The 16,938-nt window shown below is 43.2% G+C and overlaps 1 protein-coding gene across 1 annotated transcript in view; it reads right to left on the bottom strand.

The window, feature by feature from the left end:
* The window catches only part of LOC146810796 (gamma-aminobutyric acid receptor subunit alpha-6-like), a 442,745-nt gene that overhangs the window by 51,641 nt on the left and 374,166 nt on the right, over nucleotides 1-16,938 (bottom strand). The window contains exon 8 of the mRNA XM_085617827.1: nucleotides 14,980-15,233. Within this exon, the coding sequence (XP_085473953.1) occupies nucleotides 14,980-15,233 (254 nt within the window). The remainder of the gene's footprint in view (nucleotides 1-14,979; nucleotides 15,234-16,938) is intronic.

The following is a 16,938-nucleotide window of genomic DNA, read 5'->3' as shown; positions in this document are numbered from 1 at the left end:
ATGAACACACAGACACAGTTAGATAGATAGTGGAACTGGGTATGGGCACATGTGCTTGGCCCCTTTTTATTACCAGGGTCACATGTCCGGTGACATTTGTGCTGGATACGTGTGGGGTGAGTGTAAGACAGCCCTCAGGGAATGGTTGGTGTTGGCAACAAGTACAGCAGTAATCATCGGATCACACACAGAGAATCAATCATAAAGGGTCCATGACTTGTGCTGCACTACATTAGGGGCACCAGATGTGAAATAATACACAAAAGATTCTATCGTAAAGGGTTCATGACTTGTGGTACACTGAGGTAGGGGCAGCAGATCTGAAATCATACACAAAAAATTCTATCATAAAGGGTCCATGAGTTGTGGTGCACTGAGGTAGGGGCATCAGAAGCATTCCGCGTGTGCACAGCTAGCGATGATGCGTGGTCTGGGAGGGCCGCACTGGTAGCAGTGTCTGTTGCCTACTGGACTGCGTCATCTGCAATCGCAACTCGATCTGAATTGTGAGCCCTGCAGTCCGTAATGTAGATGGAAGGTAGTAGTCAGCACAGACATCGAGGAATGCTTTTTGTCACTTCCTCTTGACAAAATCCGAGGGCATAGAGTACAATTCTGTCTGCAATTAATAAATCATGTCTCATTGTAAATTGTGAGTTCTGCTGACCACAATGTTGGTAACAAAAGATGAAATATGTATTGAATACATTGTCGAAATGTGTAGGTTTCGGGGACCTAATAGGTAGTTGCCTACTGGACTCTGAAATTAATGAATCAAGACTGAAATCGAACCGTGAGCTCTGCTGGCCGCAGTGTAGACTGCCATTCAGTGTTCCTTTGGACTTGCAAGATGAATTTGGTCATTGTACTAAAGCTATAATTGATATCAAAAAAGTTCTTGAAGCAAGGATACTAAAAGGATATTGTGTAGGTTTCAGGGACGTTGTAGTTAGTTGCCTACTGGACTCTGTAATTAATGAATCAAGACTCATTGTGAGCCATGCTGACTGCAGTGTAGGCCAGAGGCAGTGGTCAGCAAGGGCCCACATTCACGTGGCGTTGAGTTGAGCTGCACAGCTAGTGGCATCAGAAGTATTCAGCGTGTGCGGAACTTGCGATGATGCGTGGTCCGGGTGGGCCGCATTGGTAGCAATGTCTTTTGTCTAATTAATTCTGCCTTAATAAGGCTACGTGGCGATGACTTGTGGTGCAGTGAGTTAGTGGCACCTGAAGCAACCAACGTGTTGAGATCCCAAAAAAGTCTCAAGCCGTGTTACTATTCTGTTATTTTTTAGATTTTGAATAATTCTGTTCAAACTAATGAATTATGAACATTATGGTTATAGAAATGAAGCAATGTTTATGATTTATATTTGTGTACATATATAGACAACTTGTGGTCTATCTGAATAAACAAAATTAAAAAATTAAAGATCAATTTTATAAACAATAATTTTGACCATTTTATATTTTATTAGCTTTATTCACTTTGTTCATGTATGTTGTCCAGGTCCAATAATGACAATTTATCTTCCTAAATCTACCTTTCTTTGCAATTGTTCGCAGTGTAGATCGAAGGCAGTAGTGTGTACAGACATAACTCTGCGGTGCTGTGCCGCTGTTTTCGCAGGGGGCCTGTGTCAAGGAGGCCCACGGTCATGGCGGCAGCCACATGGCAGGGTGAGGGCCGCTGCTTTGGCAGACGCGATTACCTTCACGCACGTGAACCACGCCCAGAGCCCCGGCCTATTTATTCACACTTCTACGCTGGAGTGGCGTATGTTGGACCAGCCCACTGCACTTACGCTTACAGGGGACAATGACACAGGTACATGACCGAGATCTTCCCCACTGCCTGAGGTAACATGGTTGCATCCACTGTCCACAACACTACAAGCACCAGCAGTATATGTACACATGGAGAGGTTTGTGCTCTGCATAGTGAGGTCTGTCCAGCACATCACTGCTACACATGGTATTGTGTGCATTATTATTGGTGGGTGACTTGCGTCCTTCACACCTGTTTGGTTGCCACATCTTGCAACAGTCAACTATTGTGTGGCTGAGGGGCCATGCCGTTTTTTGAAGGTTCGCTGTCCTGTTGTGCGCTGCCTTGTGGTAGTAGGGATGGAAGGTCCAGGGGGGAGGTCCTGAGGGTGGTGGAAGTGGGTTTGTGGCCTTCTTGGGTGTGTGAGGTGCATGATCAGTAGCTCTATGACATGTGTTGGTCTTCAGATGTGATTCTGGGCTGGGCTCCCTTTCACACTGTAGGTAGTCGTCCTACTTTACACCAGTAAAAGGCAGATGTTACATTCTTACTGCTAACGCAGCTTATCGCCTGTTTTTGGATCGCACCGCAGATTTGGCTGCTCGTTGAAAATATCGGGAAGTTGTGTTTTCGGGTGATTTTTGCATAGGAACGCCTACTCTGCATATTATTAGCGTTAGGTGTTGCTTTCATTTGTGGCAATTGTTTTTTTGCCGAAGCTATTGTTGGAAAACTGGCGATATCGTCTGTTTACACCAGGTTGAGAATGGAATGATAATTTAAAATCACTGAAAAAACTATAGGTTTGAATGAACATCAGATTATCACGTGGATGATGTCATCAGTGATGTCATTTGAGATGTCATCAGTGATGTCATCAGTGATATCACTGCCCATGTCATGAGTGATGTAATATGTGACGTCATCAGCAGTGCATTGCGGGGTTGCGAGTTATAGTTAGCTCTACTAACAATACCGTTCGAATTTCTCTGGTTTTGTACGAGTGAAATGTCTAACTAACTATAACGTCACTGAAACCTATGTTTTCAGTGAATATATATATATATATATATATATAGTAGGTAGTTATAGTTAGGCCCTCGTTCCTATTCAGAAAGAGTTTTTTCTTTTGCCAATATCTTTGGTGCCGGTTTACGGATCTTCACGAAATTGTTAAAACTTATGGGGTGCTCCGGTCAGCTCACGTCTTGAAAGTTTAGGGGTGATTCCTCAAGCGGGGGCCGAGAAAAAAGGCCAGTCCCAAAACGTGTTTTCCCCATGGTAGTTTCCATAGGAACTTTAGACAAAGCTACAGCCCGAACTGCTGAACGGAATTACACCAAATTTGGACAAAAGGTAGGACTCGGTTCAGAAAGAGCCCTTATTTTAAATGGTGTAAATCCATTCAGTAGTTCCTGAGATATAACAAAAGTTTCCATATTTGAGCACCAAAGAGGGTTCGCAAACCCTCACGGGCACAAGCTTCACTCTGATTGGCTGCTAACACTCCAAACCAGGAAGTGTGGCAGCCATCTTGTGACTCGGTAACTGAGTCACAAGAAAAGAGTATATAAAAAGGTGAAAAACAAGAAAAGGGGCAGGGTACACCCTGACCCCCTTGGCCTGCTCAGGGGGTCCCACAAGGAACCCCAGAGTAAAAAAAACCAGCTCCTGCTCTTTGTTATTCTTAAGCCCCTGGGTGGGCCAGGTCCCGGGGTCAATGCCTATTTAATTAGGGGGGGCCAGCGGGTGCCCCTGCAGCCCCTTGGACCACCACCACCCCGGGGCTTTGATTAATTAGAGGCAGGGGGGCCTCGTAGGCCCCCCCAAGCCCTGGGGACCACCAGCTCCCCGGAGCTTTATATTCGATAGGAGGGGGGCTGTGTGGCCCCCCTCCTGGAGCCCTTGATGGCCCTCTGTACCGCCACCCCCCAGGGCCAGCTCATGCAATGTCCCGGTGTGCCCACACCCAGGACATTGCTGTTTGCTATGGCAGGGCTCCCGCCCTGTCATAGCCAACTCCGCTTTGGTTTTTGGAAGCGAGAGCAGGAAACCTGATCTTGCTTCCAAAAACCAAAGAAGAATTGCTTTTGCACAAGGGGAGCTGCATGTCAGCAGCTCCCCTTGTGCAAAACCAATACCAGCTCCCGCAGGAGGCGGGGAGCTGGCGGGACCATGGTGTCATTGCGGCTCCCCCCATGGTTCCCGGGGCCAGAAGTGGCCTGAGAGGGTGGCCACGCGGCCCTCCTCCCCCACATTTATAATATTTTTTTTAAACGTAATGCCTGGCCCCGGTGGATGGGGTCCCCCGGGCCAAAATTGGCCTAAGGAACAGGGCCACGTGGCCCCCTCCAAAGAAATGAAAAATAAAAGAAGGTTGGCCAGGCCCAAGGGGATGGGGTCCCTGGGGCCATAATTGGCCTCTGGACAGGGGCCATGCCGCCCCGTCCCCAAAAAATGTATTAAAAAAAACTAGGCTGCCAGGCCCCGGGGATGGGGTCCCCGGGGCAAAAGTGCAAATGCGACTTCTGGTGCACTGCTGGTGGGGCGATGAGGTCCTCTTTTGACCTCAGGACACAAGTGGACTTCATCCTCCAAGCAGCAGTGCACCAGAAACCTCGTTTGCAGCTTGGTATAAAAAGGGGTGTGACTGCGGACCACCTCTCTGCAATCCAGCTGTGTGGCGCTCACTGGAGCTACCTGGTGGGCTAATTTGCCCCCAGGGACCCTCAGCCTTCAAGGGGAATTAATTTCCCACTAACAACGTGCCAGGGGGGGCGTGTTTGCAGAGTTGTGGAGAAAGGGGGCGTGGCCTTTCTCTACCTCTCAGCAATCCCACTGTGTGGGGCTTACTGGAGGTAAGAGGTAGGCTAGTTGGCCCCTAAAGGACCCCCAGCAGTGAAGGGAACTTGAATCCTCATCCAGGAGCACGCCAGGGAGCATCTTTGGAGAGTGGTGGGTAAAGGGGGTGTAGCCTGCTATGAGTACTTACCAATGCTGCTGTGTGGGGCTTAAGGAAGGTAATAGGAGGGGTAATAGGCCCCCAAGGATGTCCTTGGGGGCCAACTACCCCTCTTGTTACCTCCAGTAAGTCCCACACAGTGGGATTTCTAAGACGTCTTCGGAGGCCATGCCCCCCTTTCTCCACCACTCTGCAAACACACCTCCTGGCAGACTATGGAATGGAGGATGAAGTCCAATTTACTCCTTAGGGAGTTTGGGGGCCAATAAGCTCTCCTGATACCTCCTGTAAGTCCCACACAGTGAAATTCCTAAGCACTGGTCAGAGGCCCAGCACCCTTTCTCCACCACTCTGCAAACATGACTACTACTTAAAGAAGCATCTTTCTGCACTTACAGTGCAGGTCATGCCAATCACAGGGGTACCCCAATGCATGGTGTTCCCTAGTGTATGTAGGTGTTTTCACTGTATTCTAAGTGACTTTTAGCATAGCACTGGCTCTAGACCTGGTTAGTCAGAGTCAGTTACCACCAGTACCCATCAGAAAACATTTGGGGGCACAGGATGTCTTTGCAACAAGGCCTCTTTCTGCTCCTCTGTTGGTTCTTTCTGCACATCACAAGCTTCTTCCTGCACTTTCCTTCGTCTTTCTGGACTTCTGTTGCCTCTTTCTACATTTCTCTTGCTTCTTTCTGTGCCTTTGTTCCTCTTTCTTCACATGTCCTACCTCTGTAGGCATAGTTAGAAATTAGCATTTAAAAAACCTTTGAAATTCACTGAAAAAAACCAAAGGTTTCAGGGACGTTATAGTTAAAAATTAGCATTAAAAAAACCTTTGAAATTCACAGAAAAAACCATAGGTTTCAGACCGTTATAGCTAGAAATTAGCATTTAAAAAACCTTAGAAATTCACTGAAAAAAACCACAGGTTTCAGGGACGTTATAGTTAGTTGGACATTTCACTCAAAACCAGTGAAATTTGGCCGTTCTAGTTAGTTCAGTTAACTATAACTCGCGCCCCCGCAATGCACTGCTGATGACGTCACATATTATATCATTCATGACACGGTCAATGACATCACAATGACATCACTGATGACATCTCAAATGACATCACTGATGACATCATCCACATCCTAATATAACCTTTGATATCCCCACACTAAAATACAGACTACAATTTTCGAAACCATAGACACACCAACACCAGTTACTACATACTCACTCACTGATTCCTAGGTCTACATGCACATCCACTCATTCACACATACAGTCACGCATGCATGCAGTCACTCATCAATACAGTACTGTCATATGCACTAGGCCTGGGCTAAATTTCCGTTCCGCTCGCGGAAATTGCGATAATTTGATATTTTCGCGTTCCGCGGAGAGTGCGAAAATGTCAAAATTTCCGCATTCCGCAGCTTAGCGATAATTTGTTTCTTGCTCGCGCTGTAAAATAATACATTCTCGCGCGCGATCGCCTTACCTGAATCCCCACGTTCGCCGACAAGTTTTCCCGATCCGGTCGCATTCTCCACAAGATGTTGGATTGTTGGTAGCCATTTGCGCTGTCTCGCGACAGTTCGCGCCCGCAGTAATGTCATTGGTCGCGCGATCACGTCTTTCTTCTCGCGATCATGCACCGCGAGAAGAGTGAAAGCAAGATGGCCGTGCCCGCAAGCAACCGCATGGGTAAGTTGGCGAGCCACGACCATGCAGAAAATACCGCGAACGGGCGGGAAAAAAACTTCCGCATCTTCGCGATATTTCCGCGTGTTTGCGGAGATTTGTAACATTTTCACGATAATTTGCGAAAGTCACTTTCGCAAATTCCGCCCACCCCTAATATGCACTCATAAACCTATACAGACACTCACACACCACCACTCACCCATAGAGTTACTGACACGCCTAGTCAGTCATCTAAAGAATCAATCATACTCCCATTTACTCACCTATACACTTATACACACACCACCTCACGTATTCATACAGATACTAACATATATTTACTCTCTTATACAATCACACACTCATTCATACAGCCACTCTCACAATCACACACTCTCACATATAGTCATTTATATATTCCAACACTCACATATACTGCCTTTGACATATGTAGTTACTCACACATATCACTGAGACATCCATTCACTCACCAACACAGCCATACGCACACTCACTCTCCCATACAGCCCTTCACAGACACACTCTTGAATCCAAACACCCAGTGAATGACCCACTTACCCAACTATGCACAAAGTCACACACACCCACCCAACCATACAGACACTCAGACACCCATACAAATACTCAGGCAACCAATCAATAACCCATATAGATACTCATGTAGCTATTCACCAACTCATCCAGCAGCTTACACAACAACAGACAGACTGATACAGACATTCACACAGTTTAGTCACTAACCCTTGCATTCAGTAAGACACATTTAATCACTCACTTATAAAGTCAGTCACGCACCTACTAGATCCTCCATCCAGACACTTATACATCCACTCATTCTTCAATACACCTTGGCATATATATAAAACATATTTAAACTTTAAAGAAACACACAGTCACAGCATGATGTCATCAGTGATGTCATTTGAGATGTCATCAGTGATGTCACTGACCATGTATAATATGTGACGCCATCAGCAGAGCATTGCCGGGGCGCGAGTTATAGTTATTTTAACTAACTATAACGGCCGAATTTCACTGGTTTTGTACGAGTTAAATGTCCAACTAACTATAATGTCCCTGAAACTTGTGTTTTTTTCAGTGAATATATATAGTCACCTAACCATATATTTTTATATGGTTAGGTGAAAATATCTGTAAATACATATGATTTTAAATTAGCAAAGTCACTGAACTTCACCAGTTATAGTTTGTTGAAATATCTTGTACTCTAACGTGACTATATCTCGCTCCCTGCCATACACAGTGTTGTCATCGATTATCTCATTTCAGATGTTGCAGCATTGTTATCTGTGGTTCCACTGTGAGGAGAATAAAAAATAAATTTTGGCCAAAGCCTAGGCCTTCTAGGACAACACCACCATGCCTAGGAGTGTTTTTTTTATAGGGCAGGTGACTGAGACTAGAATTTGTTGATGTGGTGGCAGGCAATCAGATCTTATCTTGAGGTCTGTTGGCTCTGGAGATCCTTTGCGGCTTGAAATGTAACTACATTTTGAAACCTTAAGTTCTCCAAAACTACTGAGGTGACTAACATTAAATCACAAAAGGCACACGATCTGGACCAAGGTCTAGCTTTCTGACAAACTTGTTGTCATTTCTTTCAGCCGTTGTTCCAGTATTGCTGTGGACAGTTGCATGGGGAGAACACTTTTGAGACTCCCAATTTCTCTCAGCCCCTGCTTGACGGATCACCACTAAACTTTCCAGGGAGGAGCTGAGGTGAATGAGACTTCTTTTTCCAAAGTTTCAGGAAAATTTATCAAATGGTGACAAACTTATTAGCAAACCTAAACATCAATATCCTGTGGAAACGTGATCCTAACTATAACTGCCCAGTTATATATTACACAGCAGCAGTCATGGGTATCTAAAGGTTGGACCTAGTTGCCATAGGAAATGTTTTTTTTGTGATGATATAGTTAGGAGAAAATGTGAGTTAAAATGTGCCATTCTAAACTCAAAAATCTACTGAAATTCACTACAGATAGTTGAGTCAATTAACTATAACATGCAATTTGTATGTTCAAATTGTTTACAGCCCTGAAGAAATTCCTTTGGAGAGAAATGTGTTAGTTTCTTTTAAAAAAATGAAATAATGAAAAAACGTTTTGTGGAAACAACTGAAGACTATTGTACCTGAATCCACTACACATTGGTTGCCATACAAATGATTTGGTATACAATTACATCTTAATTAAAAAGACTAACAAAGTGGTTTGATGTCAGAGTCACAACATTAACCTGGATTTTGTATATTATCTGTCCGTGTTTTTCTCAATATAAATATTTCTCCTCAAAATATGTTTGTACTCATGGTATCATAAATCACCACTTACAATTCCAGATACATCTGGATCTCTGCTTGGAAGATTTATGCATTTCTGTTCCAAAATCCCGGAATGTCAAGACTGTCTCTTGCAGAACGATTAGATTCTTCCTTTGCAGTTATGCCATCAATACTGAAATTTTATTAACCCCTTCGATGCGTGTGACGGAGCAGTTCCGTCATGCGTGTCGGTCGCGCTGTGCGCATGTCAGAACCGCTCCGTCACGGCCCCGCCCGTGCACGGAACCTTCAGCGTGGCGCGGTAATCCGCGCCGCGCTGAAGGGGTTAAGGGACAGAAAATATGGTAAACAAGCTTTTTCCTCTGTCTCAAGCCAAAATGTTTTGGAACTAAGAGTAAAATTAAATGCAAACCTAGCATTCACCCTGAAATGAAAGCTTTTGTCAATTAATTAAACATCCACATTTTAATGATTCACAAGATGCTGTTATTTTTCCAACCATATGAAATAGTTTAAAAGGACATTAAAGCCACTTATCATGGCATGGCTGGGCTATTGTAATGTGGTTTACAGTGGCCTTCCTTACAAATTGGCACGTTGCAGCCAATATAAAATCAGTCTGCAAATATTGGTCTTGGGACCAAATTAAACAGCTTTTGAACAAGGGCCGAGAAGCATTAAGAAATGGCCCATACATAATGTTCCATATACAAATCAGCAAGACCATTAGCAAACCATAGTTCAAAATATAGAAGAGCAAATATCTATGGGTGCAAGGCCAATGGTGTGAACCTTTCTCCTACCAGCTATGTGGGTAAATCATACTAAAAACATTTCTCATTAACTTAAGCTGGGGCATACAGATACCCCAAGAATGAAAAGTCCTGATGGCAGCATTTCTTCTATACTTGCCCTTTGAAAGTTACACTGCCCCATTCTACATGTTCCTTATGACACCCAATTTATTAATTTAAGAACTTCTATGTTAAGCTATTTCTTAAATTCCCTGAATGCTATTTTACTAACCACACTTACTTCACCAGTCTCACAAGTGGCACTAACTCACACAGTTACACTCACAATATATTATTTCATGTGCATACATCGTGTTCCAAACCAGGCAAAGGGTGGCACATTAGTACAATATAAAATATCTAAATAAATAAATAAGCGTGTGCTACTCATTCAAGTTTTTTGTTGTAGAATTCAGCCCAAACATGAACAAGAGACGAAAAAATAATTATATTACATTTAGAAAATGTTTTAAAGATTAAATACTTAGTAAAGACATTAGCAAGTGTATTTGAAACAGTGCTTGATTTGTAAAAAATTAAGTGCCAGGGCCCTCGTCAGGACGTAACTGCAGCATGCGACACCTATTCCCATTTCTGGCGCTGCAAATGGGAGTACCAACATAACTATGAACCATTACACTCCTACAAGTGTGACAATTTAGACTATTCCATGCCCCAATGCTATAAGAATGGCTTCGGCATCACGTATTAGTCTTTTTACTGTATGTTGAATGAATAAACAACTGTTGTTGTCCTCATCTTTAAATAGATATACAGCGCCATCATATGGCAGACTGCCATAAGTCCCAGTGTTGACAATTAGGTGCCAGTGCTGTGCACAGGACACCACCAGGTCAAATTATTTGATTTGAAATGACTGTAACTCACTGTTAAAAATGTGTTTTGTGTACATTCTGCCATTGGTATGGCTGGATAACACTTTTTAACAGTCAGAATACTTTCACAATGATTCAAGGTTTAAGGTCTCAGAACAATGTCTATTTCATCTTGTGGTGATATGTTATGGGTATTGCATTGTGGACATGTTTTAATTTCTGGGGACATATCTTATTTACTGAGTTGTGTGTATGGTTTTGTGTTAAAAATTAAAGGCTGTGAGCTTTGCCAAATGGGCTACTACAAGGCCACAGGTTTGTGTTTGAGGGCAGAGTCTGTGTGCACTTCAACTTGATGCCATCGAAAGTAATACAGAGTGGCGCAATGGTGTTTCCTTTCCAACGCAAATGGTATTATGTACTTGGACGATGCCTTTTTTCAATGCATAAAAATGCTTTGCTTGTGTCATTTTCCAAGAATGAAGCAGTATTTGGGTCATTAAATGACTGGATCAGCGCAAACAATCATTTATTTTGATGCACAACCCATTCTAAGATAGCCAGACTGGACTTTACGGTAAAAAGTAATACCACCTTGAAGCAGACTTTAAGGGATGGGGTCCCCAGGTCCATAATCGGCTGAGGGAGAGGGGCTGCGCACTGCCTTCCCCTTTAAATTACTCACTGAACCCCAGGGGATGGGGTCCCTGGGGCAGAAATCAGCTGGGGGAGTGGTGGCCCCATGCGCATGCCCTCCTCAAATAACTTCATTTATTGACCCCAGGGCCCTGCCCAACCCAGGGATCCAACTAATATAAAAAAAAAAGTTTCTTTTTTTATTTACCCTCAGTTTCTCAAAAACTACTGACCAATTCACATTAATTCACAGAAGCTTGCTTTTTTGACCAAGATCTAACTTCTTGCCAAATCTGGTGAAATTCCATTCATCAGTTTTTGCCTTTTCGCTTTCCAAAACAGTCTATGGAAAACACATGGCAATTTTGCGGTTTTGGTGATATCGCGTTTTAAAAAAGTATATGGAAAACGCATGGTGATGTTGCACTTTAGGACCCACCCCTTTTTGTCTTCCCGCACATAACAGAACATGTGCATTTGTAAAGTGCACTTTCACCCGTAGGCATCTTAGCGCTGAATAACAGTTGTTTGTTGTTACCAAACTCAATGGTACTCATTTTATCAACCTCAGATGGATGGAAGGTTGAGTGAGCGAGCCGGGATTTGAACTTGTGACCATGACGTTGAACACAGGCCCCTGCAGTGGACACATTAGTTCACTGAGCCACCACCCCAAAACTTTACAGGATAGAGCTAACCAAAAAAGAGCACTATTTTGAAAGGTTTTGTGGAGATTTGTTTAAAATATATATATAAAACTGCAAAACAAAGCCACACACATCCTTAGCTAAAGAAATACCATCATCCCACGGGTTAAATCAATCAATTAATCAATCAGCAGATTTGTAGAGTGCTTCTTGTCACCCAAGAGGGTATCCAGGCACTACCAAGGACCAGTTGATTTGCTGAATAGCCAGGTCTTCAGGGACATTCGGAACTCTGAAATAGATAGGGAGCTCCATAGATAAAAGGGTAGCTTGTGCCATGTCTTTGCTGCTAGGTAGGAGAAGGAGTGACATTCTTATCTACTACGAGGGAAGCAGGGGTGAGGGTTAGAGAAAAATACTCGGAGAGGAGGTTTTTGGTGAGCTGATTGAAGCTCAGGCAGTGGTTCAAGTAGACAGGTAGGCAAGTCCACAGTCATGTAGGGCCTTGTATGCATGGGCCAGGAGCTTGAACTGGCATCTATTCTGTACTCAGAGCCAGTGGAGTTCCCTGAGACAGGGGGTGATATGGGTTCGTCTAGGGAGGTCCAGAACAAGTCTGGCTGTGGCACTCCGTATGGTCTATGGTCATCAGAGGAGGTGAGCTGCAATCCCTTTGTAGAGAGCTTTGCCATAGTCCAGTCGGCTGGAGATGAGGGTCTGGGTGATGATGCGTCTTGAGCTTAGGGGTAGCCATTTGAATATCTGAGAAAGCATGTAGAGGATGAAGAAGCAGGAGGAAGAGACAGAGTTAACCTGTGTCATCATCGTTGGCTTGTTATCCAGAATGATGCCAAGGTTCTTATCATGGTGAGTGGCAGAAGGAGTAGGTCGAGGTCTGAGGGACACCAGGATGCATCCCATGGAGATCTTTTGTTTTAAAAAATCAGTGCCTCAGTCTTGTCCAAGTTAAGCTTCAGGCAGTTGTCCTTCATCCAGTTGGCGAAGTCTGTCAAGCAGTTGTGCACGTTGGTTTTGGTGATGGTGGTGTCTTCAGAGAGGAAGATGATGAGTTTTGTGTCTTTGGCGTAGGAGATGATGTTGAGTCAGTGGGTAGTGGCGATGTTGGCCAGAGGTGTCATGTGGGTGCAGAAGAGGGTGGTGCTGAGTTTCCTTGTGATACTCCACATATGATTTACTTGAGTTCGGAGGTGAGGGGGTTCTTTTGTGTTCTTCCAGGGAGGAAAGAGGCGATCCATGTACATGTGGCTCCTTGGATGCCTATGTTGTGCAGCCGTGTGATTAGTGTGTTGTGGGAGACTGCATCAAAGGCTGCCGAGAGGTCTAGGAGGATTAGTGCTGCAGTCTCTCCCCGGTGGAGTAGGGCTTGGATGTCATCAGTAGCCACATAGAGGGCTGTCTCTGTGCTGTGTTTGCAGCCAGATGGGGAGGAGCTGAGTAGGAGATTCCATTCCAGATTTGAGAAAAGTTGTTAGTTGATGACTTTTTCTAATACTTTGCCTGGGAATGGGAGCAGGGACTTCAGTCTGTAGTTGTTGAGTTTGCTGGGGACTGCTGATGGATTATTTAGTAGGGCGTTGACTTCTGTGTGTTTCCAGTCCACAGGAAAGTGACCATGGTAATTGAGGTGTTGAACTAGGTAGTGAGTATGTGGCTGATTCTCGATTTTCCTAGGTTGAAGATGTGCTGAAGACATGGGTCAGTTGAGGCCCTTGAGTGGACCGAGTTTCTGAAAGAGGCGGTATACAGCGTGGGGCGAGTTGGCTCCTTTCAGTTAGTCGCATGTCTGTGCTGGTATCGGGGTCATTGTATTGCTTGAAGAAGTCAGTTGCCTTGGGCTGGGGTTTAAAATTTCACTAGATTTTGGCAATCTTGTTGTGGAATAAGTTTCAAGGTTGTCACAGAGTTACAGTGAGGGAATAATGTTATTACAGCTGAGAGGTTAGAGAATTTGTTGATGCTGTTGAAGAGTATTTTGCTGTTATTAAAGCTTGATTTGTTGTGTAAGGTTAAGGTTTTTTTCATTGATTCAACTGTCTGTGGTAGAGGTTGAGGGGGGTTACTGCTTGGTCTTATTTATTCCATAAATTAATCATGTTAACAGATGGAGAACATGTCATATATGTAGATGCGCCAAGTGTAATGTACTGTTTATCACCCTCATCATGGACAATAAAAAACTTTGCCTTCGGTGAGTCATGACCCTTTGCTCACACAAAAATTATAATAAATAGCAGATTGCACATGCGCATTTGCAAATACTATGGTGCACATGCATCAAACTAGTCAATAGCGATTTTTTTAATTGAGATTTTTAAGGTTTGCAATTAAAGAATCGCTATTGCCTATGCAGGTAGGAATCGCAAACAAATTTGCGATTCCTGCACATTCCTTAATTGCGAGTCACAATTAAGGAATTGCTTCCCATTAATTCCTATGGGCCTGGAGGCCCACAGGAATAATTAGGAATTTCATGCACAATTTGCGAGTACCCAATAGGTACTCACAAATTGTGCATGCAATTTCAAGGGTGCCAAAAGGACACTCTGTTGCACCCCAGAAATTTCAATTTATCCACATCTTGCACACCCACATGCCCCAAGGGCATGTGTGGGTGTAACATGGGACTTTGAAAAATGGACTTTAATGCATTTTTCAAAGAAATCGCAAATTACCATCAACTTGAGATTGACGGTAATCTGCAATTCCTATTTGCGAAATTGCTAATTTTTACTGGTTAATGCATTACATTTAAGGAATCGCAATTTGCGATTCCTTAAATGCAATCGCAAATTAAGTAATTGCAAATTTTGCGATTACTTAAATTGTGATTTTTTCATTTGGAATGATGCATCCCAAATGCAAAATTTCCGGTCGTAAAGGGGCATATTCTGTGCATCTGCCCATTTGCGACTGTTTTTTTCCTTGATGCAAGTGGCCCTATATGTAATTATCTAACTGTATTATATTATAGTACAACATACCAATTATTTTGTTCTATTCCATTTTGGCCTGCATAAGGTATGATACATTCCCACAATTATTCCCCATTCCCAACTAATAATCTTAAAAAGACAGGTAATGCAGCACCATTAAATACTTCCCCCATTTTACTAATTATGTGGGCCTCTGATTTTTGACTTATTTGGTGGCATATGACCATTGCCTAGATTAAGTCTGTATCGGGCAGGTGTTTGAGCGACTCAAATTAAATTGAAAAGTTAACTTGCTATCATTTCTTTGCAGATGACCTTATGATATAGAAAATAACATTCTCCTCTTCTCACATTATGCACAATAATAAACCATCTTTACCAAAGTTGTTTCATATTGAGCTTCATCAGGCAATGCTGAGGCAGCCAGGTTTCCCATTAGTGTTTTCTTCCTTATCTCTTTCTGGTCCTGAAGAGTGGAGAAGTAGTTGACGGCTGCAAACTCGATGAGTGCAGAGAAGACGAAGGCAAAGCACACAGCAATGAACCAATCCATGGCAGTGGCGTAGGACACCTTAGGGAATGAGTGGCGGGCACTGATGCTCAACGTGGTCATAGTGAGGACCGTGGTGATCCCTGGGAAATAACAGAGTGGTTATTATAATTTCACATATTCATGTCAATTTGTCCAAATGTACTGATTCAATTAAAAGAAAAATAAATCACGTTTAGTTTCATCTTCACCATTTCTGCTGGTACAAGCAGAAAGCGAAATAGAAAAACATTGTAACCATTTAGTTTCTCTGTATGTTCAATATTGACAAGTAGATTTTCTAGGTCATGGGTTGTCTTTTCAAACCAATAAAGCCTATGGATTGTAGTGCTTCAAGAGCCTATAAGCCATGGAAGAGAAGAGTACTAGTGATAGAGCAGATTTCCTAATTTTGCAAATGAAATGCATTTAATTGTAAAGTGCTAAGTTCAATGTCAAATAACGTACACAAACTTAATGTAAAACTTGTAGCATGCAATCATATTTAGGCATTATAGCAAACACACTAATTCATATGTTGTAATGAATTAAGTTAGCTTAAATACTGCTGCCATTTTGAAGGTTAAGAGGTTTCGCTTTGAAATGTTGTTTTGTACAAGATGTTTTCCTCTTTCTTCCCATTGTAGATGCTGTAATTTTCTCGAAGCCTACCGTAAGCTAGTGAATAGGCATTTGTTATGTATTAGGCAACTGATAGTGAGGTTCTCGCTGGGAGGAGAGGAAATGACAGGAAGTATGACTTGAGGGAAGAAATGTCTAAACCACAGGACATGGTTGTGTCATAGTTAAGACATGAGAAACTGGGGAATTTAACTGCTCCCAAAGTTTACTGAAGACTGACTAGTTCACAGGAGTGGGGAAAGTAATATAATAACCTGTGTTCCTTAGACTAGTTACAGAGACCTTGCTTCAGAAGTTAGGAGGCAGATCTTAGAGAAGCCTGCTGACTTTAACAGAGGTTGGAAGGATCGTCCCAGCTGAAGCTCTTCTGCTTGCGTCCTAAGGCTTCATGCCTGCTCATTCTTATTTTCACAGCAGAAGTCTTCATTTGGGTTTCTGAAACAGACGTCTTGACTTGCTTGCTGAAATTAATTGCTCTTTTTGTCCCAAACTTCAATAATTTAGATTATGTATTTTCCTTTAGGGAACACATTTACTGCATATTCTGCATTTGTATTAAAAACTTTATATTGGTAAGCAAAAATGTCATTCAACAAGCAAATCAATAAAGGGGAGGGAAAAAGAAATATAGAAAAATATACCAAACACTGGCAGCTGTGACAGGTAGAAAATTCCATAGGTAACAGGAGGTGACATCAGGGGCAGTCCCTTGTCCGAAAGTCATTGTCCTTAACTGTTCCTTCCCCCTGTGAAGAGTACCATGAGTCACCCCCCGGTATTGTAAAGGTAAAGCGTGGAGTCACCTGCATGGCTCACCTCATGGTTTTCTGCCCGTTAAGCCCCTTCCGCACACCCCGCATATTCTCTACCTCCTATGTGGTGCTATGCAACCAGACTTCAAGTAATGATCCCAGAGGGTCCATCCCAGCCCACCACTGAAGGCACAAAACAATGCATAGGGACAGTCAAATTGTAAACCATCTCCACCCACATTTCCTGGTCTCACTCCACATTTTTATCTGTTCTAACCATGCATAAACTTGTTTAATCTGCTAAGGCCCATCTGCATAGATCCCCCCGCTCATTTGTCTATAATTAGCGGCACGGCTGCCGTCCAGTTTACCGATATGTGCCTCCTTGCTAAAAGAAACCCCAGAGATACGAAAC

Source organism: Triturus cristatus, chromosome 7 (genome assembly GCF_964204655.1).
Source record: "Triturus cristatus chromosome 7, aTriCri1.1, whole genome shotgun sequence".
Lineage (NCBI taxonomy): Eukaryota > Metazoa > Chordata > Amphibia > Caudata > Salamandridae > Triturus > Triturus cristatus.
This window is presented reverse-complemented; position numbering and strand designations above follow the sequence as displayed.